The sequence below is a fragment of the Epargyreus clarus genome, unplaced genomic scaffold, assembly GCF_041222505.1.
Source record: "Epargyreus clarus isolate Ecla_fem2 unplaced genomic scaffold, WU_Ecla_fem_2.2 ptg000024l, whole genome shotgun sequence".
NCBI lineage: Eukaryota > Metazoa > Arthropoda > Insecta > Lepidoptera > Hesperiidae > Epargyreus > Epargyreus clarus.
In genome coordinates, this window is record NW_027332231.1 from 2009014 (window position 1) to 2035849 (window position 26836).

At 37.2% G+C, this 26836-nt stretch overlaps 3 protein-coding genes across 4 annotated transcripts in view; 1 reads left to right on the forward strand and 2 right to left on the reverse strand.

Annotated features, from left to right (window-relative positions):
- Positions 1–50: 50 nt before the first annotated feature.
- Positions 51–11720, reverse strand: Rchy1 (Ring finger and CHY zinc finger domain containing 1). Its single transcript, XM_073086343.1, has 7 exons — positions 11449–11720; positions 9099–9260; positions 7298–7456; positions 5115–5297; positions 4653–4748; positions 4239–4324; positions 51–3744 (listed from the first exon to the last, which is right to left on the reverse strand). The coding sequence occupies exons 1-7, from the start codon at positions 11551–11553 to the stop codon at positions 3570–3572; spliced, it is 966 nt and encodes a 321-aa protein (XP_072942444.1). The 5' UTR covers positions 11554–11720; the 3' UTR covers positions 51–3569.
- Positions 11721–11986: 266 nt separating this feature from the next.
- The window catches only part of LOC140752145 (L-dopachrome tautomerase yellow-f-like), a 360210-nt gene continuing 345360 nt past the window's right edge, over positions 11987–26836 (forward strand). The window contains exons 1-8 of the mRNA XM_073086328.1: positions 11987–12331; positions 12744–12947; positions 13352–13473; positions 13757–13980; positions 14402–14513; positions 15093–15173; positions 15626–15736; positions 16247–16492. Coding sequence (XP_072942429.1) covers positions 12094–12331; positions 12744–12947; positions 13352–13473; positions 13757–13980; positions 14402–14513; positions 15093–15173; positions 15626–15736; positions 16247–16471 — 1317 coding nt within the window. The 5' untranslated portion in view covers positions 11987–12093 and the 3' untranslated portion in view covers positions 16472–16492. The remainder of the gene's footprint in view (positions 12332–12743; positions 12948–13351; positions 13474–13756; positions 13981–14401; positions 14514–15092; positions 15174–15625; positions 15737–16246; positions 16493–26836) is intronic.
- Positions 19947–26836, reverse strand: part of LOC140752090 (oxysterol-binding protein-related protein 9) — an 87746-nt gene continuing 80856 nt past the window's right edge. For both annotated transcript variants that reach the window (XM_073086252.1, XM_073086253.1), the window contains 7 exons: positions 26331–26437; positions 25796–25881; positions 24559–24742; positions 23830–24089; positions 23148–23370; positions 22428–22655; positions 19947–20563 (listed from right to left, as the gene is read on the reverse strand). In XM_073086252.1, coding sequence (XP_072942353.1) covers positions 20453–20563; positions 22428–22655; positions 23148–23370; positions 23830–24089; positions 24559–24742; positions 25796–25881; positions 26331–26437 — 1199 coding nt within the window. In that variant the 3' untranslated portion in view covers positions 19947–20452. The remainder of the gene's footprint in view (positions 20564–22427; positions 22656–23147; positions 23371–23829; positions 24090–24558; positions 24743–25795; positions 25882–26330; positions 26438–26836) is intronic.

A 26836-nucleotide genomic window follows, 5' to 3' on the forward strand; every position in this document is an offset into this window, starting at 1 on the left:
TTATTAGTTTCAATTCTTCTAAGTATAAAGGTAATAATAAAACAACAATATCTTAATCTGTATTTATTAATTAAACAATTTGAAACAAATTGGGTATCGCAGTTGTTTGCCACAACTTGAAGATACTTTCTCACTAAAGTGACTTCATTACTAAATGTACAATTTATTAAACAAATATTTAAAATTATTAACTATATAACTGCATTATTATACAGTAGATACTATTAACCGGCCTAATTGTTGTAAGCATCAGGATAATTGAAAATGCGGGAATTTGAATAATATACTTATAACGGAATAATATATTTTATACTTTATTTAAAGACCCCAGCAGATATACTACTTTTAGCATCTGCAATCGACGATTTAGCTGTTTACTAGAACTCAAAAATCTATGCAATAGCCAAAACCGCCGTTGCTAAGAATAGCTAATCTGCTAAGCCCGTACTGTTACTTGATCACGTTTAATGTTCGGATAATAGAGTCCGTACAAATAAAGTCCGGATAATAGTCTCTAGTGTAACTAGATTTGCGATATTTTTAAATACTTATAAACAAGTTGGATCACACGCGAATGATCGTATCGTAATGCGAATATGGCAGTAAATATAAATACAAACAAATATACAACTTGATTCAATAAAAACTACAATCTATAATAGAGACATTTCTATCTATCTCTTGGTCGAAGTATATGTGAGCAAGAAATGTACAAAGGCTGACATTTTGGACTGCAATATTTATTGAATCAAATGTACGTATAAGGTGAATAGAAATAGCTTAGTGATATGAAGTTCATAATAATATTCAATTTCTTTTTTCAATTTTAAGCCCGTTTAGAAACTTATAATTATTATGATTAAGCGATTGACGAATCCTTATTTTTCGAATAAATCTGATACAATGTCAAACAAACCTGTAATACGTATGTATCAATAAACAAAAGGCAAATGAAGTATAAGTGTATATAGTTAGTGCTATTACTGTGACTATAATTGACATTATTCAACCGTTCTTAATGTAATTATTCAAAATTCATTAACTTAATGTGATTCGCTCTTCTTAAACCCTCATAATCTCACCGAGTACTAGAAAACTATATAAAATAAATTTATATAAATACACAAATGAACCATCTTATTACGCAGATGATTAATATTTATTATTATATTTGCATGAATTAGTTATATCACATTTCGATCTGACATATATTTCAAATAACAATATGGTTAGACTAACTAATGGTACTAATTCTAGTAATTTTACAATTATTATTATTAAATAGCAATAATATACAAATTTTAGCCTAATACATATTACTCAGATAATTTAATAACTAAATTAATTTATCAACAATTGATAATTATTTTCATTACAATAGAATAACTTACAGATTTATGTTTATTTATTTTTTATTTATAAGTTAGTACTTAAATATAATTTTGTTAGTTTTTTATATAATCATTAGAGATTCCGAATACCAAACGAATATTCGGCGTATTCGGCATCTTTTTTTGCTATTTGCATTCGGCCGAATTATTCAGTTCGAGTGTTTCTATTTTCTTGTGTACACGACATGGTACAGGACTAAAACACAAAACTTCTTATGTAAGAATACCAAACGAATATTCGGCGCATGTCTAACAATCATCTAGGGATCAATATGGGCAGATAATTCACGACATATATTAAATACTATATATAATTGATTGATTTTACATAAGATCTATATGACTAATGTAATACCAGAAACTGTGTTTGAATTTTGGATCAATAGTTATTTTTAGACGGCTGCCGAGGGCAATGTTTTACAAGCGTATCTCAATCTCTGGCATGCCTAGTCTTAAGTGCTTCGGGATTTTAACAAATGAGGTATCGTATGATTCGTCTTATTATGTGAATTATGTGAGTGACATAACATTGCACATACATTTGCAATCGGGATTTTTTTTGTTGAAATTAAAAAAATGAGTAACAAGTAATTAGGCTATTTCAATAACTCAGTTCTCTGAATGTACACAAATGACCGGTTCACAGCCGAGCGTTACAGATAAGAATTTTCCTGCTAAAAACAATTATAATTCACCACCATTCAAAAATGATTTAAGCTAAATCAAAATCTCAAAAACCTGACGGTTATTATAAATAGACTTTATAGTAAATATAGAATTCATTTAAGTAAAAAAATAAGGAAACTGTCGATCTTTTATATCTGCAAATTATTAAAGCCGGATTTGTTATTACAGGACATATTGTAAAGGTAGTGTTGATTAAAAATGCGTTATACATGAGGACTAAAACGAAACGCCTAATGTATTAATACAGAATTCCCTTAGGCCTCAAAATTAGGCGTCGGTCATGTACTCATACAAAATTTAATATAAAAACCAAAAAAAAAGGCACCGCCACATCTACTTCTTTAGCAGTGCATTGCTGCTATAATTAATATTCTAGTTGAAAGGGTTAAGGGAAAGACTAAATAATACGACGCGTAGTATCTTAGTCCTCGTGGCTAGCAACGCACCTGTGACTCGGATAGCTCTTCAATCCTATCTAGGATTAATTACACATGTCTATGGCAACTTACCATCAGGTGGACTGCATGCGTGGTGCATGGAGCACTACTGTATTCAAATAACATGAAATTCTGTGAACATTGTTTATTTTTTTGCTGTCTTGCAGTCAGCTACACTGATATGCAGGATATTTACTATAACAGGAATTTAACTAGTAATTTACAATAAACATTATTACACTCGTACCTACTAGTTACTTTTAATTAAATATTTATCGCTTCACAATTACAAAATAATATATTCCCGAAATATTATTGTTTCCTCAATTCAAAATTTACCCAGTTACACAAGGAAAATGCATTTTATCCAGAAATAGTACTTCTTATGTACATTAGTATGGTGTGATCGAAACGTTCGGTCAATGCAGTCCAAGAGTATGATAGAAAACATAAAATAGATTGAAAATGAATAAAGGAAGTCAATGGAATACTTGATCAGTGTGACGCCGTAAAGTAGTGCATCATTGTAGTGCAATAAAAATGACACGATAGATCAGTGAGACATATTTGATCAATGCGTCGTGGTCAGAGCGATCAATCAGTGCGATGTGGTCAGAACAATCGATCAGTTCATTGTGGCCAGAGCAATCAATCAGTGCGGTGTGGTCAGAGCGATCAATCAGTGCGTTGTGGTCAGAACGATCGATTATTTCATTGTTTTCAGAGCAATCAATCAGTGGGTTGTGGTCAGAACGATCGATCAATTCGTTATGGTTAGAACGATCAACCATTACGTTACATCCGTAGTATAGTCCGCGTAAAACTGCTAGTCCGCTCTGAATATAGAAATGAATCACGTCGCCATAGCAAATTGTATGACTACACGTGCTCGCAACAACTTCAGAGCAGCAGTTTGGCGCGGACTATATTTCCATAATATCGTGGTTTGGTTAGAACGATCGACCATTACGTCACATCCGTTGTATTCTCGTAATTTACCGACCACTACGTCACTTCCGTATTGTGTTTGTAATATGTTGTGTTCAGGCCGGTGTCAGGCTTGTGGCGGCTCGTCGAGCGGCGAGGCGCGCGGCAGCTCGTCGTGTGGTGAGTCGCTGCGGCGCTGCTCGTCCGCGCGGCTCGCTGACGACGACGACGACGACGACGACGATGACGACGACGACGACGGTGACGACTGAGAACCCTCTGCCTCTGCGCTGCCACTCTCCCTAAAATACAAATATGTGTTATAAAGAGGCATAGATTATAGTCATACATAATTAAAAGTAGGATTACAGATAATCACTTTTTGAAAGTTTGACATATACATGTTAAATGCAACCATATTATAGCCAAACTTTTTTTGTACGTTGGACGACCCTTCAGGGGTTCCTCTCAGCGAAAAGAATATCCCAGACTCCTACCAAGTAAAACCTCACAGTGTTCCTCTGGACGCCCTTTGTCGGGACCACGGGAACTCTACTAGCACTTGTCCGCAGTCCCGACGGTGATTGCCCGCGTCCGGGCCCATTTAGGTTCGATTACCGAAAATTTAACCTAATCAAGCTAACGCTAAATTTTAAAATTTGTCTTAATTTTATACTCAATAGAGAGATTTAGTCTAGTTTTTTTGTAAGTATAACCATATAACATCAAATTTACAGTATTTGAATGTATGAGACTTCTCAGGCATGCTACTTGTCAAAATACAAATAATACTTACTTGTGGAATCCATTGGTCTGACACGTGTTGTACGCGCCGCAATGCTGGCACTTGAGTCCTACTACGTGAAATTTGACTGTTGATAACTGTAATACAAGAAAATCTTTAAGAAATCGTAATAAAACTAAACCAAAATATATTAACGAATAACCACTAAACATTTAAACAAGAACTAAATTCAAATTCAATTCATTTATTGCAGGATAAGGTGGTATACATGCGTGAAATACATAAGTTTTGTGCTCCTATCCTAACCCAAAGGGTATGCAAATATGTCATAAGTATATAAATTACATAAATTCTAATTAAAATTAACTAATTTAAGATGCTAAAATCCTACAAATACATTTGCATTTGTATAATTATATATTTGGATTATACAGCCATCAGGTTGGAAGGGTAAAGATAAGGTACCTTATGACAATCCTTGCAGAGTATTGTAGTTTTGTAGTCCGCGTATTCTGGTGGCATCGGCGTCGCCGCTACCTCGGAATCCAGGTAACCCCACAGCTGAAACACAAATTTATTGCTTATAGTGTTGTTTTTATATATTGGAGAACTAGCGTGAGCATATAGTTGGCAATAGTGATGATAAGTGGTAACTGTCGTTCATTGATATCCACATTCCACCCTAGATACGATAGCGTACGAGGTACGACGAGCCTTATGGAGGTTCACATGTGTTGCTATCCATGTAACATGTTGCTAACATGTGTTGAGAACTAAGCTGGATGCTCGTATAAGTACGTATTCCTTACCACACCCTTCAAAGCGGAACACAGCAAGCAGCACGTCATAGTTCAAACTGCTGTTATTAGGCAGAAACAAATGTGGCGGTTCACTCAATACATTCGGTGGTCACTCCTCTCCGCTCACCTTGGTCATGTCGATCATGCTGGTCTGGCATGTGGGGCAGGCGTAGTGGCCGGACTGCAGCAGTTGCTCGAAGCACGGCCGGTGCAGCAGGTGCCCGCAGTCGGGGATGTGGCACGGGATGCGCGACGTGTGGATGTCCTCCAGGCACACCGGGCAGTTCGAACGGGACACGTTCTCGACACACTAGAAAAGATGTATATCAGAGATTATGCTTGGAGTTGAATAATGACACTGTCTTTTTATATAGGAGTAGCAGATGAGCATGCAGGCCACCTGATGATAAGTGGCTACTGCCGCCCAGGGATATCTCTAATCAACGCAAGATAGGATTAGATTATTTCTTCCTGAGATCCGCCACACATGCGCCGCTACCACTGAGGACTAAGCTGAAACACCTCAGACAAGTATGTCTCCCTTACCACACGCTTCAAATGTTGTTATTAGCCAGAAATAGGTGTAGGGGTGGTGCCGTCGGAGTCCAACCACAGAGGGTTCTATCACCTTTTGTTTACACTTATATCCCCACACAGGTAGGGCATACTGGGATTTTTACTATTTTTCATGTGTCATAAATATCATGTATACACAAAGACGAATTCACAAACACTTACGAATCAGAGCACTAAATTAATAATTTATAATTATATCTATTCGGCTAGGGGCAAACCCAGGTCACACAGAGTGTCAGACCGGTCTTTAAATGGAAATCTCGCAAAACGCGCTGAATAATAATCCACAAATACACACGAATTTTCCTTAACATAATTAGGAAACATAGACATTGCATTCTGGGTAAAACACCTCGTCAAAACCTAAAAATTCTGCTTAAAAACAATCGGAAATTCATATTGCTCACTTTAACATTTACATGTGAGCCTTTATTTATATAAATGTTATATTCTTATTACCTTTATAGAATACTATATTTTAACCACGGCATCGCTTGTCAGCGGTTTACGCTATCCCTCGGGAGCGGTACTTATTTTGGATAAAAAGATTATCTTTTATCCTTCCTTTGTCTTTTTTCTGAATTACATGACAATCGCTTATGTAGTTAAGACGTGAAATTGTAACAAACACACAAACCCACATTCGCATTTATAATATTAGTTTACAAGGCGATCAATTCAATTTTATTAAATTATTTCTTTAGTATCAACTCAATTTTTCGTTTCTTTAATAAAATTTTAAACGAGTCTCATAAAAGTTGTAAAATAATCAAAAATATATCATTTAACGAAATTTTCTCCATAAACAGTAAATCATGCAACATATTTATATTATTAATGTTGTTTACGAAGCGTGCCCTCCCACACACTTGGCCCACATCGCATCTAGCTTGTAAGCGTCATTCACCAGCAGTTTCTAGTCTCTTGAACTTTTTATTTTTCTTTAAGTTGCGCGACGACATATTTATGCTTCCGGAAAAATAGGAAACATGGTTTTTTTCTTATAAATTCGTCGAATTGTTTTTATCATTTGTACATTTTCTCTAGTAAATGACATTATATTTTACATTTCACTACGTTAGCATTCCGCTAGAGTATTTCGTTACGTTCTAAATACAAGCAACATCAAAGGAAATAATAGGTAAATAAAGTACGTAGTATCACAATACGCAGAATATTTTAAATTTGTATATATAGTAGTTTCATTTAGGTCTGCCCGATTATATAGTAATTTCTGTACATAGTTAATTTCTGTTTTATTTGAAAGAAAAATGAATACCTATGGTCAAGTCTGATGTATGGTCTAAGTCTCTCTTTTAAGATATCGACCACCGGAAAATCGCATTCTGGCAACCTACGCCTCTATGCCATCTTGCTATGTTTCGAAGAATCAACAAAAAATGTTTTTTCTATGCTTGAAGTAGTAAATAAGCTTACATCCACCTGATGGTAAGCAGGCACTACCGCCCATCGATATTTTTGACCAACCCCATATATAATAAGTTCTACCTAAAGCTGATCACAACGATGTAGACTAAGATGGTCGTCTATATGTAAGTCAGCCGGTATCCACGTCCTTCCATCGAAAGGCATCGAACCCATCGAATTGATTGACACTAAAAAAACATGCGGCAGTAGTACTTCTCCAGCCTAACCACCTTTCACGAGCTGCGGAGTGGTGAATTCAGTCGTCGGAGGCCCAGGTTCCCCCCTAGTCTGCTAGTGGCTACTCACCCTATGTCCAACTTGCCGCAATTGCACCGGCAGGCACATGTTGCAGCGCTCGCAGTGGAAGAACCGGTCGCGACCACCCACCCGGCAGATGCCGCAGCCCTCGCAGTGGTACTGCTTCTTGTCCTCGTCGTCGAACAGGTTGCAGATCAGGCACGTGTACTGGGGGCAAACATCAATGAGATATTCATTAAAGTGTGTTGTAATGTATCGGGCGCGCGTACTGGGAACAAAGGTCATTGGGATGTTTATTATAGTATGTAGCTAGGTGCAAAGTCTTCGTGCTGTAGCTGACTCTCTTCTGGGGATTCTTAGCTCTACCTGCTCCGCTGTTACCTTAACCGCTACTATAGCCCGGAATAATGGGACTTGCCGGTCCCCGTAGTTTTCATTACATTTAAAACATGTATACAATGAATGTGTAATAGCATTTTCTACTAGCCAACCCTCAATAAATTATAAAAAAATATGCTCAAGTGCAAAAATTACATAATCCTATGACTAACTTGATACAAAGCTTATTACGTAATTGATATATAATTGAAATAAAGGTAATACATATGATGCATCACTTAGTAATAATATCACATTGCAAAATCAAGTTTGCAAATAAGAATGATGTGATGTGAAAGTTAAATATAGAATGGGAAATAGGAAAAGTATCCTTTAAATCTATTAAAGGCAATTTTAAACGCTTGTGCGATCATATGTGTAATTATTAATATAACTCTTTAATACAGACTCGCCCATGAACATAAATAATCAACCCTAGATACGGTTCCTACCTGAGGTCAGCTACAGATGCGTTGGTACGCGAGGAAAAAGGTATATGCCCCTTATTGCACCCTTCAACCCAGAACATAGCAGCGCTTTACACAACTGTTATAAGGCAGAAATAGGTATGGCGGTAGTGCCTCTAGAGGCAAATCAAAAAACTTAATACGCCTAAAGAGATTATTTGAACGCGATAATGTCTTGAGGTAGAGACAGAATACAAAAATATTTTTTTTTGTATTTAATAAGCTATTCATTGAGGAAAAAATGTAGGAAGAAAAATCTTTAGCCTGGACTTGGAAATCCAGGTGGATTTCTAAAAAGCGTAATCTGATTCATAACATAAAGGTCTCTCAAAAAGTTATAAATTATTATAGGTTAAATCTTGAGCACTTCCTTTGAATGTGTATCGCAAAAGAAGTTTTTCGTATAACATGCTTTCTTGTTGCTTGCAACTGGTTACAACAATCTTATTTTTTTCTATAATAGTGATTGTAAACTTTGTACACTATTCAAGGTCTCTTATAAAAAAGGAACAATGGATTGTCGAACTGAAATAACTATTGCAACAAAGTAATATTGACAACTTTGTCGTACATTGTATGATGTGAATACAATTGTAGCCATTGAATCTTTTTATAACAATATGTGCATACAAATAAATAAAATTAAAAACCTTAAAAACTATTTTTACCATACGAGTTATTTGATAATATTGTTATTATATACATGGTGTAATATGGGTAAGGGAGGTAGGGGACCATTATTAAATACATAAGGATGTACCACTACTAATATTCGCCGATTTTCAATGGTTCCTAACTTAGGTACTTGGTTTTTATGATATTTTTGGAAAAACAGATTTTAATCTTCAGGCTTTTTTTTTATGTACTTTCTTTTTAGTGCAGTGGTTATCTTAATACTGAAACCGAGAAGAATACTTCCACATTTAAACCATAATGTATGTAATGTATCGATAACTAAAAGGTATGTAAGTAAAATGTATGTGAGTAGTAAGTAGTAAAAGTACCTTTCCAAACCTAACTCCACAGTTCTGACACTCCGCCTGCACCTTTTGCCGCGTGTCGCACTCAGTGCAGATGAGCTCCGTGACAGACTTTCTGTTGAAGTAGTGCTCCTCCTTCTCGTCGTGGCAGTACCGGCACATGTACAGCTTGTTGCAGCATGGTGTCTGTGAATTTTATTGTATTTTTAATGTCTTTTATGGAAAATTCCTCTGGACTACTAGTGATATAAAAATGGTGGACTATGGCCTCAACCCTCAGGCTTTGAGAGGCGGCACATACTAAGTAGTAGGAATTTAACGGGTTGATGACAAACAATGATGCAGACAAGGACAAATAACTCTACAGAACTGTCCTTACGTGTAGCACTTTATAATTTTATGTTACCTATGTTAAATTATTAATCCATTATTTTAGTGAATTTAATATATGACGATTAGTAGTGACAATATAATTCCATTATTATAGTACTTTTAGGAATCCCTGGCTACTTCTTATGGAAGTCTTTTTCCGCATTCATAAGCCAGGTACATCTATTAAATATTTCAACTCCATTACAGTATATGACATGGTTTATCTACATCAGCGTTTCCCAGCCTTTTTCAGTCCAAGGACCCTTAGGAAATCAAGCACAGTTTTCACAGACCCCCTTAATAAAATAAACAGCAAAATAAACGCAATCCGCAATATCATTTATTTACAGGAGAGCCAAAACAAACATTGAAAAACCAATTTTTGTACTTTTTATTTTTTTTATAGATTAATAATAGTGTTATACATCACTGGATGCATCTTTTTTAATTTTTTAAAATATTGTGTGCTTAGATCACATTTTTCTAATAAAACTGGTTTGCTGATTTTTCGTTTGCGACCCTTTTGTTCCCAGGGGTCCGCGGACCACATGTTGGGAAACGTGGATCTACATTAATTCCAATTAAAATTTAATAGGAGTTTTGGTATAGTTTTCCTTTAAAATGCAGTTATGGTAAGCAAACTGCATGCTTTAATGCATATTGGACGAAAATACTCTCCCTGTTATTGTGACTAATAACTTTAACAATATGCCCAGATACGGTAACATAGGACCGAGTTATAAAGAAAAACAACATTGAATATACCAGTTGTGCAAACAAATTGGTTTTGACATATTTATCCTTATTTTAATGCAATTTTAACGAGATAAAATATATAATATTATTTTAGACAGTATTCTACACTCACATAACACTATTCAATCACAAATTTCATAAAGCTGTTGTAATTTTGATAATTATTAATGACCTTGATGATAGCTAATCAGAATGTTAATGTGACAAGAAATGGAAAGATGATAATGTATGATACATTTTTCTACGCTTTCTATACATATTTAGACAAGTAGAAAAATAATTCAACAATTTTTTATTGTTTTTAAATCAGTTTATTTTATAAGTACAGTGAAGGAGTAATAATATGGTCCCATTTTTATCTTTTGTATACAGAATCCTGCGTAATATGGGAACATAGAAAATGATAGATTTCATAAACCATCGAGAACATTCAGCTATGTAGGTTTTCTTGTAGTAAATGTGTTCTTTTATAAAGTATCATAATGAATAGTCAGTGTATGCCTATGATTTCTAAAGTCATGTGTGCTTCATACAGAAACTCAGACCTAAATAGGATTAAATTACTGAGATGAGAAAACCAAGATTATAACTAGTGTATAGTGTGTACATTACATATTGTCATGCTTGAAAAATTTGAAAGAACATGGGACATATTAAAACAATCAATATAGGCTTAAGTTGGAGTGCCTTTTACTATTTTATACTCCTTTTCTATACTACAGATTTCATCCCAGAAAATACCAGTTTTAAAAATCATAACAAATAGAAATAAGTTTAAATGTTGCTACTACCACATACAAGGACAAAGAATTGTCTCAATGTAGACTTATAAAAAATCAAGTAATAGGCCAAAAATTATTTATTTCTTACTTTTTGAATCCCACATTAACCGAGTAAGACATGTGTCTTAAGGACATGACCGACAGAACAACAACATAAACAATCTGCGAGCAGCATTGACCTTAAACCCGCTAGTTAATAGGTTAAATGCCTCCAATTGCAATTTGCACTTGGTATTTATTCAAATAATATTTTGTTAATTATAGAATGAAGTGAATACGACAATATGGAACAAGGAAATGCGAAGTTCATTGACATTACTTTGTTTGTTCAACTCACTTTTCGGGGCAGAAGTCGATTTTATGCGTAGATTGGGTTTATATATAGATCCAGGTGTTTTGACCCGATGCATATGTTTGGCGCTTAAATGACGTATCAAATTAATTTGTCCGTCTGTGCAACTTACCACGAACTTCGCTCGTCGTTTGTAGTGTGAACAACCAATCCTTTTTTCATTAACTTGAGGCGCTCCTTCAGAATCTCCATTCGTACTTTCTGCTTTGTCCGACATTTTAACACATTTACAGCAAATTATCCGCCACAGCGACGTACTGGTAAATTTCGTGCCTCGATAAAGGCGTTGAACAATACTTATGAACAATCAATCAATTAAATATATTGGACGACAATGAACAACATTTTGATAAAACGTGACAACTTAACTTTAGCAAAATTGACTCATTTGACAGCTCGAAATGGTTTTTAATACATTGTTTCACGGCCAAGGATTTCGATAAGTTTATTCCGCAAAACTTGGTTTTCTGTTTTTATGTTTTTAATAATGACCATAATCATAAACTATGAAAGCAAATAATGTGAAAAATCACTAAAATTTAAACTCAATACCTACCGATTTTTATCATACATAATTTTATTATAGAGCTGTGTGGTGGTGTAGTTATTGTTACGTCTAGTTGTCAAATATGGCGTGTATAAACGTCATTGACATGACATACAAATTTGGCACAAAAATTCAAAATCAACAAATTTACACAAACCTATATTATTAAAATATATGGCCATTTCCACAAAATTATATTAAAAGATTAAAATGAAATTAAACAGTAGAAAGAGGATGTTTTATTTAATTTATCTGCTCCTTTTAGTACCAGGAGTTTGGTGTTTGTTACCTCCAAAGTTTCAATGGAAGACTTTAGACTTTGCATGGGAAGGTCAGGCTCGAGATAGTGCTATCAAATCTGGTGCATACATACCCGAAAATAATATGCCTGCTGGTATTGCTCGTTGGAAAGACAGACTTTTCATTACCATACCCCGCTGGAAAAAAGGTTATTCTAGAATTTACTTCATTTCGTTTACACCTTTATTTCGCCTGTTGTAATTCTTAGGTTCTTAAGATTATGGTGTGATTTTCTAAGTTTCACGCGTTTTAGTAATTAGTTGTCACTTTAATTGAAAAACTTATAAAAAATATGTCTGTCTGCTGTCTTTCGTTGGGTCGCCAACTGTGGTTTTCTATAAAATAGTCACTAATTAAAAATATTATTTTGTCGTATTAGTATTTGAGACAAAAGAAGATCCGCTGCTATTACCTTATATAGGTTCACTTTTTACTATTTACTGTAGCTGTCATTTGCACACTGTGCTATGTGCACTGAAATTACTCGATGTCAGTCCAGAGCGGGAGTGCCAGCAGTTTGACGCCTCCTCCTACAATACATCCTCGAAATTTGCTCCCAGGTGTTCCAGCCTCTCTGAACTACATCTATCTCAACAGCACCCACAGTCCACTACTGAACCCGTACCCCAGCTGGGCGGACGCGTTCCTCTCCAGCAAGGCCTGCTGCGCCAGCAGCAACAGCACTGTCGTCTCCACTTTCAGGGTCCATGTGGACAAGTGCGGCAGGCTGTGGGTGGTCGACAACGGTGTTACTAATATGGCCCGTAAGTTTCATTAAATAAACATTTAATCACTCATAGTTTCACACTAGGGTTTCATATCTCACGCATCAGGAACGCTAAGCTAAAAGCTAGGCCTAGAATTCTTTATAGAACAGAATTTTTATTCTATATAATAATTTACACTATTATCAGGCTGCAACTCTCTGCGTATCCGATCAGTAGAGTGACCGTCGTGACATGCGGGTAGTACGTTTCGATAACAGAAGTCTGGAGTAGTAGTTTGGTTGTAGGACTTGAGACACTTAGGCTGATAATTTGCAGGAGTGGCACTCACCACACAACATTGGCCAAGCTCCATTATCATTTGCTATTCTTTATTGAATAAATTAAGGGTAGATACCTAGTAGGTAAGATTCGATCACAACAAAACATTTTGATGTTTCCAGATGACGTGAAACAGATTGCTCCGCCAGCGATTTTTATTTTTGACTTAAAAACCGATAAACTTATGCATAGATATACAATCAAGGATGAGCTGTTACGAGATTCATCAGTTTTCACGAGCATTGTAAGTTGTAACAAAATAATAATTAACGATTTTCCAACGAGAATAACATTATGTACCCACATTGTTGAATACAGAAATCAAATTTTGATAAGTAATCCCATTTTTCTCATCTATCTATCCTTCTGAGATCCTATTTTATACGAGTTCTTTAAAGTAAATGAAACTTATATTACTTGGATACCGCAGTAATATTCCTCCATGGTGGATTGAATTCTTCTTTGAAAAGAAAGTAACCAGAGATGGATTATGAAGAGGGTAGATACTCATTATAAAACGTTTTTAGGTCGTAGATATCACAGGCAAGGAGTGCAAAGACGCTTATGCCTATATTCCTGATATGGGCTCCAATGCGCTTATAGTGTACAGCCTGAAAGACAACGATGCTTGGCGTGTGGAAAACCATTATTTCCATTTCGATCCTCACGCCGGCGTCTACAGAGTAGGTGGTATTGACTTTTACTGGAGCGACGGCATCTCTTCAGTGGCTTTGGGACCGATTAAGAAAAAGTAGGTGGTTCCAGAGAGTTTAAGTATTATGAATAGAAGTCAAGATAACGGTTTTCTGAGTTCAAGTAATATAAAAGTGTCATATCGGCTGAACCAAATATTATTATTTGGATCCAGATTACAGATTCAATTTTAAGATACAATATTTCCTTTAACAAACGTAAATGACGTATTTAAGGAAATCTTTATATAATAGTAATTTATTTAACAAAATTAAGTATCATCAGCTGACTAAACTGGGTAAAAAACCTGTAATATAGGCAACTGAACTCTCCCTAAAGTATGACTGAGTTACTATATTTAAGTCCAGATGCATCTAAAAAAATGTTTTCTTTTTTTATCAATTTAATATGTTTATTCGCACATAATCACGTAACCGAATGTGAGATTTTACTAATTTGTTCGTTACAATTCTTACCAGCTGTCGTGATCTTTATTTCCATCCAACGTCAAGCACGAAACAGTTTGCAATGTCGACCAAGTTGCTTAAGAATAAAAATGTTCCCCGGGAAGATATTTTTATGGGTGTGCAGGTAAGTTCTTGGTACAGTATCTTAGTTTTTTGGGATTATTGACTGATAACGCTCTTTAGAATTTTAATAATGCTATCGTGCTAGACTTTGAGTCTCGTTAAAGCATATTAGGCACTTTGAGCACATGCGTTTTAACTTGTATAGAAGCCAAACTCAATCCAAGTCCAATTCGCAGATAAGTTAGACAAGATTTCAAACCAGGCGGTTTAAAATTCGTGTATCGGTAATAATTAGTAGGGCCACATAAAAATATCATGCGGTCATGCTTGACCTACGATGTCGTCTTGACATTATTACTTTGGCATTGAATAGTTCTTGCATGCAGGAAACCCAGCAGCATTATGATTGTGTCAATGAGTTAGATGACAAAAAATCTGTATTGAATAGGTTATACTTATGCAGTAAGTGTGTCTTTTTTTGCTAACCGGCAGCAAATTCTATCTTTATACCAGTTACCCAAGGTTCCCGTTGAGAAAACCTGTAAAAACATATGGTAAGGTACAGCTTAGGTTGTCATTTCTTCATAAAATTAAAATGTAAATGTCGTCAAGGGGAACTAATGATATATTTATGATGCAGGTGATTGGCAACAGAGGTCCGCAAACGCAAGCGACTGCGTGCGACTTTGATTTAGAGCATAACGTCTTATTCCATACACTGGTATGTAAGAGCTTCATACTTTTTCTAATCGGCTGTAGATGGCGCCAATAGTATGCTGAATCACGCTATCAACTTTTAGCTCCAAATAGCAGCAGTGTATGACAACTCCATTTGTTAAAGTAATTTTGTAGTCAGTGCACGTACGAGTTGGTTGTGCTTCAATAAAATATATTAATTATTTTTATATCACGGCGTGCGTAAATGGACGTTTTACGCACGCTTCGCGTGCGCAAAACCCCCATTTCCGACCCCGTAATATAAAATTTTATACAACACGCGGACGAAAAATGTTTTTCTGACTCGTGTGATTGCAGTCCTCGCCTGCGGCTCGGCCTGCAAACTCACACTTGTCAGAAAAAAATTTTTCGTCCTCGTATTGTAATGTACTATTTATTGATCTGGGATTGTTTTATAAATAATTTTTGTTTATCTGATCAGAAGACTTGTTTCAGTTGAGCAAAAACGGCGTGAGTTGCTGGAATGTTGATAAACCTTTTAAAAGAGATAATGTTCCTCTCATCATCAGTGAGTGCACAGCTTTGGAGTTCCCTAATGATATTAAGGTATTTTTTATATAGTAAAATTTGTAACACCTATGATGTTACTAAACCATTATTATTTCGTTTATTTAAGATACAAAAATATACGTAGTAAATAAAATAAGTAGTTCATTTTTTAATTCGTCGTAAATTGGAAGCCGGTAGAACCCTTTGTGTTTCGACTCCGGCGGCACCACCGCCACGATTTCTGCCTCATAACGCGTTAAACGCTGCTGTGTTCTGGTTTGAAGGGTGTGGTAAGGGAGACATATTTTTCCGAGGCGTTCTGGCTTAGTCCTCAGGGGTAGCGGCGCATGTGTGGCCGACCTCAGGTAGGAATATCAAATCGTATCTGGAGTGGATTACAGATGTCCATGGGTTGCAGTAGCCACTTACCATCAGGTGGACTGCATGCTCGTCTATTACTCCCGTATTATAAAAAAAAAATACCCTATTAACATTTAATTTCTAGTGACTCATTTTACTAATAGCACTTTTTCAGTGCTAATAATATTTTTTGCGACATTTTTGCAGGTAGACCATGAGGGCAGTCTATGGATACTAAGCAATAGACAATCACGTTTCCTCTACGAAGCGATGAACTTTACCGACGTTAACTTCAGAGTGCTGAGCGCGCCCGTGGCCTCCGTGATCCAGGGTACCGCGTGCGAGAGGACCTCCGCGGTTAGCAAGGCCTTCAGCTTTATGACCAGGCCTCGGTGCAACAGCGAGTGTAAAGTTAATAGTGGTACTACATAAAAATGTATATAGAAAAACATGGTTCGGTATCTATTTTGCCTAAAGAAAGAAATGGAAATCATCACGAAAAAGTGCAGTATGTGCACGAGATTAGATAGTAATCCTTAATTTATACGCAGTTCTCGGAACTATAATTTTTATATCTATTCTGCCTCGGAAAAAAATTAAGTCTGTCAAATCCTAACAAAAAATGCTGAATTTGCACTAGATTAGATAAATATCCTCAATTTATACGCACTTTTACGGAACTATAATTTTGCAAATACTGCGTTCTTCAATACGACGGCAGTTTTAATGCAGTTAAATTTAAATTTGTAAAATTTGTGACTTTCTGCAGTGCAGTGATAAGCTGTCGAATTTCTAAAATTTCTTGTGACTTTGTATAACTTACAATGACTAAAAGCAGCTAACAAGCATGCAGTCTGTCTGATATTATATATAAGTAGTGACTGTCATATCATGCCAATTGTAATGAATATTATATGGAACAAGAAGAACACGCAGTGTGTCTGTATTAATATAGTGTAATGAAACATTACAAAAGACATAATTAATCAAAATATAACTTATCATAATGTATTAAGATTCCGAATAAAAAATAAAACACGAGAAATAATTTAAATTTTATTTAAATATACAACATGGTAGCTATTAGCTATAGCTATGTAATTTAATTATTAAATAAGTCTATGTGATTGATTGGATAGTAATTACAAATATAATTATAATTAATCATAATTTTGCACGAGTCACAGAAACCGCTTCTCGGTACTATTTCGTTCGTGTTACAATTCAGTCTTTCCACTAAGTTCCGTTGCTTCGGGAATAACACAATAATTCATAATTCCTAAAACAGTTGGCTGTCTGTACGCTAGAGATACGCGGATTTATAAAATAAAACAATCATATTAAGAAACCGTCATCTTTATGTACAACGCCATCTATCAGCGATTTGGAGAAAACAAAATGAGACCTTATTTGAATACAGTATTGAGTAAAACTATATTTATGTAATAACAATCGTATTTTGAAGGTAACAATGCATTCAAATTGAACTAGCAGGCAATATTGATAACGTAGAACATAAAAAAATATGTTACGATCTAAACTCGGGGATACCGTTAGTACACCTCCTTTATTATTTGTAGGATATAAACCAAAAACAACTAGATTATCTAACCTTTTTATGAGTATTTTTACCTACAAATGCGCCTAAAAGTATCACCACGTCTCTGGTGAACAGCCAGCCTTCACGAGGAAAGGGGAACTGCGCTCGAACTTCTATACATGTCTTTAGCAACTCTCCCAAGAGTAGGTACAATATTCAAACAATTTCAAACCTTAACCTTATCCATAGGGACTACTATGTATCACGTCTTTCACTAATATATAAGTTACAGGTAGTCACTTCTCACGATTTAATCGATTCTCAATTCTAAATTCCTAATATTTTTGTCGCGTATAATATACATACAATTTAAGTATGGTACACTATAAAAATCTAAATAAATTTTACATAAAGATTTTCATTAACATATACATACACATAGAAAATTGTAAAATAATCGATTTGCTATTGATTTACAAGTTTTTTTGTTGTATACAGAAGCTTATTTTTTTGTCTATCTGAATTCGCTAATTTCGAAGCTCAAAAGAAATTTTGATGACACTATTATATCATACAAGAGTTCTTAAGAAAGATTTAATTACAAAATTGATATATCTATGTAATAAAGTAGATATGGCCGATATCTCAAAAATGCGGGTGGCCCAAAATTCGACGCACATGGCGCTATTGTCATCTGTCATCTGACATTGACATCACGTGACATCAAATTATCTATGGTACATGAGCAGATTATACCTACTTATAATCCACGCATAGTCACAGACGTAAGCCCTTTATAAAAACAATTTTATTTTCAACTTTAAATATCAAACTGATCCGAGCGCTAGTTCTGAATACTTATAAAAGCCTGCGAGATACCAAAATTCTATATTTACAAGATTATTGCTCGAAATTTTCGTAGGCCATAGAGTTAATACAAAATCGAAATTAGATTTAAAAAGTAGATTCCAACCACAGTGGCACCCGCAAGTTGTTTCTTTTTTAGTCGAAAGACACATCGCATAATTTAATTGACATGATAATATACAGTTTAGTGTCAATAAAATGAAAGAAAAAGCTAAATAACACAAATATAAAAATAATATAAATAAAAATCGTATTAAAATGATTCAACTATATAAATAGGTACAATATGTACGTACGAAAGTACTTTGAATCAACGTATGCGCTCGCACTGTGGCCGAATCTATCGTGAATGTGAAAACGAAACTGGAACGAAATTTCATCAATAAATAAATAAATTATACAATTTTATACTATTTTTTTACAATTTTTAATGACTAAATTGATTTTTTTTGCGTGCTACTGCCCATATTCTTTTAAATCATAAAAAAAGCTCTGAAATATAGTAGAACATTTACATTTCAAATTGAAGGAATTTCACTAATCATAGTAAAATATAAAGTTTGCAAGAAAATTAGGCAACAAAATTTCCTCACAGTTTCGTTTCATAACAAGTAATGTTGGAGAGGTGTAAAATGCCTTAATGCCTTTATTGTGATTCCATACACATTACCACAATACCAATTATAGGTACTGACGCGATACAAACCGTAATTTTCATTACAAAACAACGGTTACGCCCATAGTCTACTGACTATACCGCGTAGACTGAGCATGCTGTATTAATAATAAAATATATAAATTACCGTATTGTAAATTTTCTATAATATATTTCATTGAAAAAAAAATATCTTTTTTCATTTACCCGGAAAGAATTGTAAAGTAAATTGTACATGCATAGAGAATGTTCAAAAAATAATTGTGGCGACTTCCCGAAATTCGTTAAGAGATGGCGTCACATATTCCTGAATCACGCTATTGAAGTTTTTTAACATCTTGCATATGTCTGAGTCGGGCGCTTTGTGGTCATGATCACAAAATTTAAATTACATTAAAATCAGTCCAATGCCTATATATCTGTAAAGTATAGGTAGATTCCCAGTTTCCCAAAAGTAAAAGTATTGTATTATTTGCTAAACAAAACTTCAAATCTTCTAGCCAGACTAGATTTCAACTTCAAATTGAAACAATAACCTTTGAAATATGATAAATAAGTAATATATTATTTATCATAACATGCTCAAGTCGTCCAACGGCAATTTATCTCAACAGTCCGAACTCTAAGCGAATAACAATTGGTGCGTCACAAGAAAGAGAGTTAGGATCAGTACACACGTGGCTATAGCACATGTTGTATTAACATTATACGTAGAAGGGCGTTTGGGGATATATTTTCTAAAGTAATTTTAACGTGAAAACTTCATATTTGAAACGCTAGTAACTACGAAACTAGTAATTAGTTAACAACGTTCGTATCCAGATAATATACGAACATATAAACATATTTATACGATTTTGTCACACAGCTTTTTTTGAACGCGTTAAATTAAGGATAATGCCAAAAAAATTTAAATAATACGATCAAGGTTTTGGCAAACGTAAATACAGGCTTTTAAAACTAGTGTTCTAACATGTAAGTCTTAAGATAGACAAACCGCCACCATTAAAACATTGCCCTTTAGAATTTACGATTTATAAAAAAGCAAAAAAATCATTCTTAAATATTAAGAACTTCAGAATCGCAAACAGAATTGGCGCTGATCACCCTTAACTAAGCAACAAGTACATTAATTTGCTAACTACACCTTGTGAATTATAAAAATTGTCTCATACATTTTTTTTTCAAAAATACATATTTTTAAATATAAGAAGTAATTCACAAAACAACAATATTACAGCCACGTGCGTACCGACATTTAGTTACCTAGATAACCTATGATTTCGTTCGACAGTGACGTATAATCTACCTTAGAGTATTAAAGTCCACATAACGTTGAGGTTACTTTACATTATCTGGCGCCCTCAGGGCTGTCGGTGGATTTGTTTTGTGTTTTCGCCTCCATCCTCTTGCTGAGCGGTTCGTTGTACTCCCAGCCCTCCTCGCCTTTTGGACTGAATAGCTGTGAATAAAACAGAATATTTTTTTTTATTAACGTTAAAAATATTTATAGTTTTATAATACTATCAGATTTTTTTTATAATATAGGAGTAGCAGATGAGCATGCATTCTATCTGATGGTAAGTGGTTACTGCCGCCCATGGACATCTGTAATTAACCTCGATTAGATATTCCTACTTGACGTCGGCTACAGATGCGCCGCTACCTCTCTTAATGTGACATGACACTATCGAGACATCGATTGAGAGATATTGCAATGAACGTTAATTCGTTATGGAAATAGATCAAAAGAGTAACATATGGTATCAGCACGGACGAAAGTCCGCGCTATCACATGTGATACATTTCCTATGGTGCGTCTTTGATAAAGCGACGGATGTGGGAACTTTCAAGAGCGGATAAATAAAAAAGCGTGATGCTACACTTGCGTTCCTGTAACGCTGAACGTGGTGCGTTGTGTCGTGGCATTACGTCGTCACGCCAACGGCCGGTCTAATTCGCCGCATGACAGCGCCGATGATACGGTTTTGCGACCCATTGTCCGTGCCGGGTCAGGTAGAGTCCGCACCAATCTGCTAGTCCGCTCCGAATATGGAAACGAGTCGCATCCGAATAGCAAATTGTAGATATTAGCGGGAAGAAGACAGCGCGCGATCCCCGGGCACCCTCCGCTGCCCGCTCTCGTCCGTGGGTCTGTGTACCCATGCGTTAGTGTGCCCTTACGTTGCTACGGAGTATATGCTTGTAGTTGTGTTCGACCACATTGGCTCTTTGACCGACACCTGCGCACATTAACTTCAGAGCGGACTTAAAGTTCGGCGCGGACTGTACGTCACACACGTCACCTAAGCGATGCACTTGTCGGCGGTGTCGAGCCGGCGCTTGGCCGCTACGTCACACACGTCACACGTACCTGCGTGATCCACTTGTCGGCGGTGTCGAGTCGGCGCTTGGCCGCTACGTCGCACACGTCACACGTACCTGCGTGATCCACTTGTCGGCGGTGTCGAGTCGGCGCTTGGCCGCTACGTCGCACACGTCACACGTACCTGCGTGATCCACTTGTCGGCGGTGTCGAGTCGGCGCTTGGCCGCTACGTCGCACACGTCACACGTACCTGCGTGATCCACTTGTCGGCGGTGTCGAGTCGGCGCTTGGCCGCTACGTCGCACACGTCACACGTACCTGCGTGATCCACTTGTCGGCGGTGTCGAGTCGGCGCTTGGCCGCTACGTCGCACACGTCACACGTACCTGCGTGATCCACTTGTCGGCGGTGTCGAGTCGGCGCTTGGCCGCTACGTCGCACACGTCACACGTACCTGCGTGATCCACTTGTCGGCGGTGTCGAGTCGGCGCTTGGCCGCTACGTCGCACACGTCACACGTACCTGCGTGATCCACTTGTCGGCGGTGTCGAGTCGGCGCTTGGCCGCTACGTCGCACACGTCACACGTACCTGCGTGATCCACTTGTCGGCGGTGTCGAGTCGGCGCTTGGCCGCTACGTCGCACACGTCACACGTACCTGCGTGATCCACTTGTCGGCGGTGTCGAGTCGGCGCTTGGCCGCTACGTCGCACACGTCACACGTACCTGCGTGATCCACTTGTCGGCGGTGTCGAGTCGGCGCTTGGCCGCTACGTCGCACACGTCACACGTACCTGCGTGATCCACTTGTCGGCGGTGTCGAGTCGGCGCTTGGCCGCTACGTCGCACACGTCACACGTACCTGCGTGATCCACTTGTCGGCGGTGTCGAGTCGGCGCTTGGCCGCTACGTCGCACACGTCACACGTACCTGCGTGATCCACTTGTCGGCGGTGTCGAGTCGGCGCTTGGCCGCTACGTCGCACACGTCACACGTACCTGCGTGATCCACTTGTCGGCGGTGTCGAGCCGGCGCTTGGCGGCGTCGCGCTGCGCCTGCTCGAGCGTGCGCTTGGCGGCGGTGGCGGCGTCTGTATCGGCCGCCCGTAGCGCCGCGGTCACGTGTCTCCACACGCGCCGCGACTCGTGCGCCGCCTGCCGCGACACGCTCGCCACGCGCTTGCGGCGAGACTTCATCGACGACACCTCGAACACCACCTCCGTGCGCTGTGGAAGGAATAACATTGTTTATAATACAACACAATACGCTGAATGCTCCAACCGATATGTTTTTTTCACATATTGGTGTCTTTTTGTAACAATTTTAGAGTCCGATGAATGGCGCTTTGTTCTAGTTATCAATTATTGCTAATTATAGTATTTTTGGGCCATAGACATGGACAGGGGATCACATAATTTATTGATATATTACTGAAGAAAATTTTCAGAATACATATTTCCGCATATAATTTAATTTTTTAAACTAGGTAGCGCTGGTTACAATAAAATTAATAAACAATGAATATGTTAGTTACACGCACCACTTCCGTCGCTCACAAAAATACACTCAGATTTCTTTTTCCAAACACGCCCACAACAAAAATCTTAAAAAAGATGTCACACCATCTACCGAAAAATTTAAATATATCGTCACTGGAAAGGCTAAAAGTCTAGTACGTGAAAGACTTTTAATTAAGCCTGTATATTTAATGCACTCACCCCACTCTCGGTCCACCGGCCGTCCATCCTCGAGTTCCACTCGCCGCTGGCCGTGTAGTACGGCTTCTTGTCCCCGGCGCCGAACACCTCGCACGTCACGCGGTGCTTCTTGCCGCCGTAGAAGGGCTTCGTGAGGAACTCTATGTTCGCCTTGTGACCGGTCTGCTGGCACTCGATAGAGACTGAGCCGCCCAGCTCGATCCATGGGACTGTTAGTATTGATCTGTGAAAGTATTGTAGTTTATAACGGGTGTTCAAGAGGCTGAATTAATAGTCATTGTTATTATTATTACGGGTAATTTTAAAAATAATCAATGCTCGTGACGAACTGCGAGTAAGACAGTTTGTTACTTCGCTCCGTTACGGATGAGAGCGGATCCAGCGATCTGTTCTCGTCCGGATCGTTGCAAAATGACGACATCTTTCCCAATTTTGTGAGACGTCTAAAACTTGCTTTTGGAGCACATCTATGATAACACATAATCCCCTAATTCCGTGGTACTAGATAGGTCCTGTCCTTTGCCGAATTCATTTAGGATGTTGAATACTCGTGAATGTCGTTGAGGTAGTACTCACTAACATTTTGTCGTGAACCATTGTCGAAACTCAGGAACATACTTCTATTAATTTTTCATAGTCATTCCGCTGTAATTTAAAATCTGACTCAAAAATGTCCCCTCACCTGCCGTATCCATTAGGGAATGTGAGCGTGTACTGCTCGCCGAGCTCCAACAACGTGACCACGCCCCTCCCGATATTATGAACACCTATGGACAGCCCGAGGAACTTGCTCTTGGTCCACACCCACGCCTCGAACTGTATGCGCTTGTTGACGTGCTCCGCGTAGAAGGCGGATATCGGCGGGTGGTGCGACACTTGCTCCGCTACAAACGAGAGTTGGTCCGGTGAACACCACGGGACCGGACCGTCGCCTACTTCTTGCTGGAATTATATAATTTTGCATCAATAATATAAAGTGTTTTAATATTACAAATGTAGAGAACAAATGGGTCGTCCATTTGTAACGCGTTGAGGGATAAACCAGTGAACGGATATGATCTAATTTAATATGAAGATAGTTGAAACTTTTAGAAACGATGTTTTTACATTTTTAAATAAACCCCGGCAAAACAAATTTCTCTCGTTCTTTTTTTACATAACATTGTAATGCAATATGTAATTTATGTACGATGTTTTAATTTTTTTTAATAAGTTAATTAAAAAAAATTAAAACATCAAGAATCTAAGAAAATTAAAGAAACCACTAACATAGTAAACATTGTAACTGGGCGACTACGGGATTTAAAACACTAAGTATGGTTGCGTTGTTCTTACGTATTGCAATTATGGCATGCATTAGACGCATAATTTAAGCCACCAGACTTCAACCTGAAAATTCTAGTTGACGTACCTTTTCAGCAGTAGCATTGTGCTGCTCAGCGCCGTCCAGCTCCCAGTAACATCGGAAGATCTCGCCGAGGATGGGGTTGTAGGGCTTCTTGGCCACCTGCGACTTGCGGCCCGCGTGGTACGAGCTCAGGTACCAGCGGACCACTTGCACCATGCGCTCGCGGGGCGACGGCTGGTCCACTATCCTGGAAAGGTTTAAAAGGTATAGTCCGCGCCAAACTTAATTAAGTCCACTCAGAAGTTAATGCGCTCAGGTGACAGTCAGAGAGCCAATGCGGTCGAACACAAGTACAAGCATATACTCCGTAGCAACCATATTCGTTTTTTTATTCGGAGCTCACTAGCAGTTTTGTTTAAACTCTACTTGATATATTACAATTTGGAGAGGTACGATTTAAAGTTGAATTTCTGAAGGTACATTTTAAATTGATATTTGGAGGAGTAGGTAGAAGATTTGAAGGTGGTAGAACCCTTTGTGGTTCGACTCCGGGGGCACCACCGCCACACCTATTTCTGCGTCATAACAGACGTGTTAAAGGCTGCTGTGTTCTGGTTTGAAGGGTGTTGGAAGGGAGACATACTTTTCCGAGGCGATCCAGCTTAGTACTCAGGGGTAGCGGCGCATCTGTGGCCGATCTCAAGTAGGAAAATATAATTATATCTGGGGTTGATTACATATGTCCATGGGCGGCAGTAGCCACTTACCATCAGGTGGATTACATGCTCATTTGCTACTCCTATATTATGAAAAAGTCCACCTGATGGTAAGTGGCTCGATAATTACTTCTATTTTATAATAAAAATCACCACAACAAATTTTTTATCTTTATTTCAGGAGGTACGCTTCAAAGTAATATTTGGACGGTTATGATTTTATTATTATACCATTTTATTCAGTACACTTAAAATAACAATTTAAACTTGAACGATTTGAATAATATCTCCAAGAGGTTCCAACAATTAAAATTTCAAAAGATGTAATTTTAGGCGTATTGTTATTATAGTATTTAGAATACATTTTAATAGAATTTCAAGTGGTGATGTTTAAATACAATATTGTAGGGTAAATAATAATTACCATAGTAATTTTCGTTAAAATTGTCTATGTAATTTCAACTACAAATTTATGTGGGTACCTACCTACCTATGTTTTGTGTTAAATGTTAAAATAAATATATCTAATGAATTATTGATGTGATGTCAATATACAATGTACCTGAGAATATTATCCTACTTACTTTACGAACTGATCGGGATAGGCGAAGGAGTCCGCGTACATTTCTAGTAGCGATCGCCTTTCCAATATGAACGTGGGGAGTACAACCTGAAAGAATACCATGTACCTATAAGATATGTGTTGTACTCTACGATCACTTATAGCAACGAAGGTTGTACCTTTTACAATATACAGTATATTGTACCTTTAAAACCATTAATTTTGTAGTGATCGTATTTTTTGCATACAAAATTATTTAATAACTTGTAGTTAATTTTTATTTAAGGGGTCCTTAAAATGTATGTCTATCTGTATTAAACATTTAAAATATTTATTACGGATATAACCCACATAACGGTTTTATTACGACCATAGACTATAATATCATATTCTTTTGAAATTATCAAAAATATTATTTCTGAAGCAGTATAGACATTTCTTGATACTTTTTGCAATGTAAGAATATACATACATATGTTACACTAAAACTTTTGGTTTTTGTGCAAAAAATTATGAACTAAATTATTCGTGAAAATGATCATAATAAAGCAACGTACCTTTGTGAGATCCATTCCAATCTTGACCTGTGAGAGCAGGTGCGTGATCACCGAGCCGTGGTTCTCCATCGAGCCCAGGTCGCTGTCCGACTCGTCCTCGTACAGCGCTGCCGGGAAACCAATAGGAAATATTGTTAAGGGATTTTTATAAGAGGTCTCTACCATACATACATACATGTGGGATCGTAGAAATGACAGGCTTAATGATGTTAACGAATTCTTATTTTAATTTCAGTTTATGCAGAACACAAGTACTACGTAAGAGTTGGTATGTTAAAAAATACAAAAATAAAAGGGAAAACAAAATCATAGACCAACTAGGTAGGTGTTATGCCACATATATCTTATTGTGTATGTCTACGTCTTATGTTTTTCATATTTCTTTTGTGGCATAATAAAGTGTTTTCACGATGTGACGTTTTTTAACTCATCTCCATCTGGCATCTCCTGGCTGCGATGAAGAAACACAACCGCGACCAACACAACAAAATGTAGTAGTTAACCAA

Excerpts from the sequence above, each read along its gene's own strand:
- Rchy1 (XM_073086343.1), bottom strand. The coding sequence starts at position 11,553 with ATGTCGGACAAAGCAGAAAGTACGAATGGAGATTCTGAAGGAGCGCCT. Across the intron at positions 5,298-7,297 it reads TGCGGCAAGTTGGACATAGG|TGTGTCGAGAACGTGTCCCG; the intron begins GTGAGTAGCCAC and ends CATCTTTTCTAG. Across the intron at positions 3,745-4,238 it reads CAGACCAATGGATTCCACAA|GGAGAGTGGCAGCGCAGAGG; the intron begins GTAAGTATTATT and ends TTTGTATTTTAG.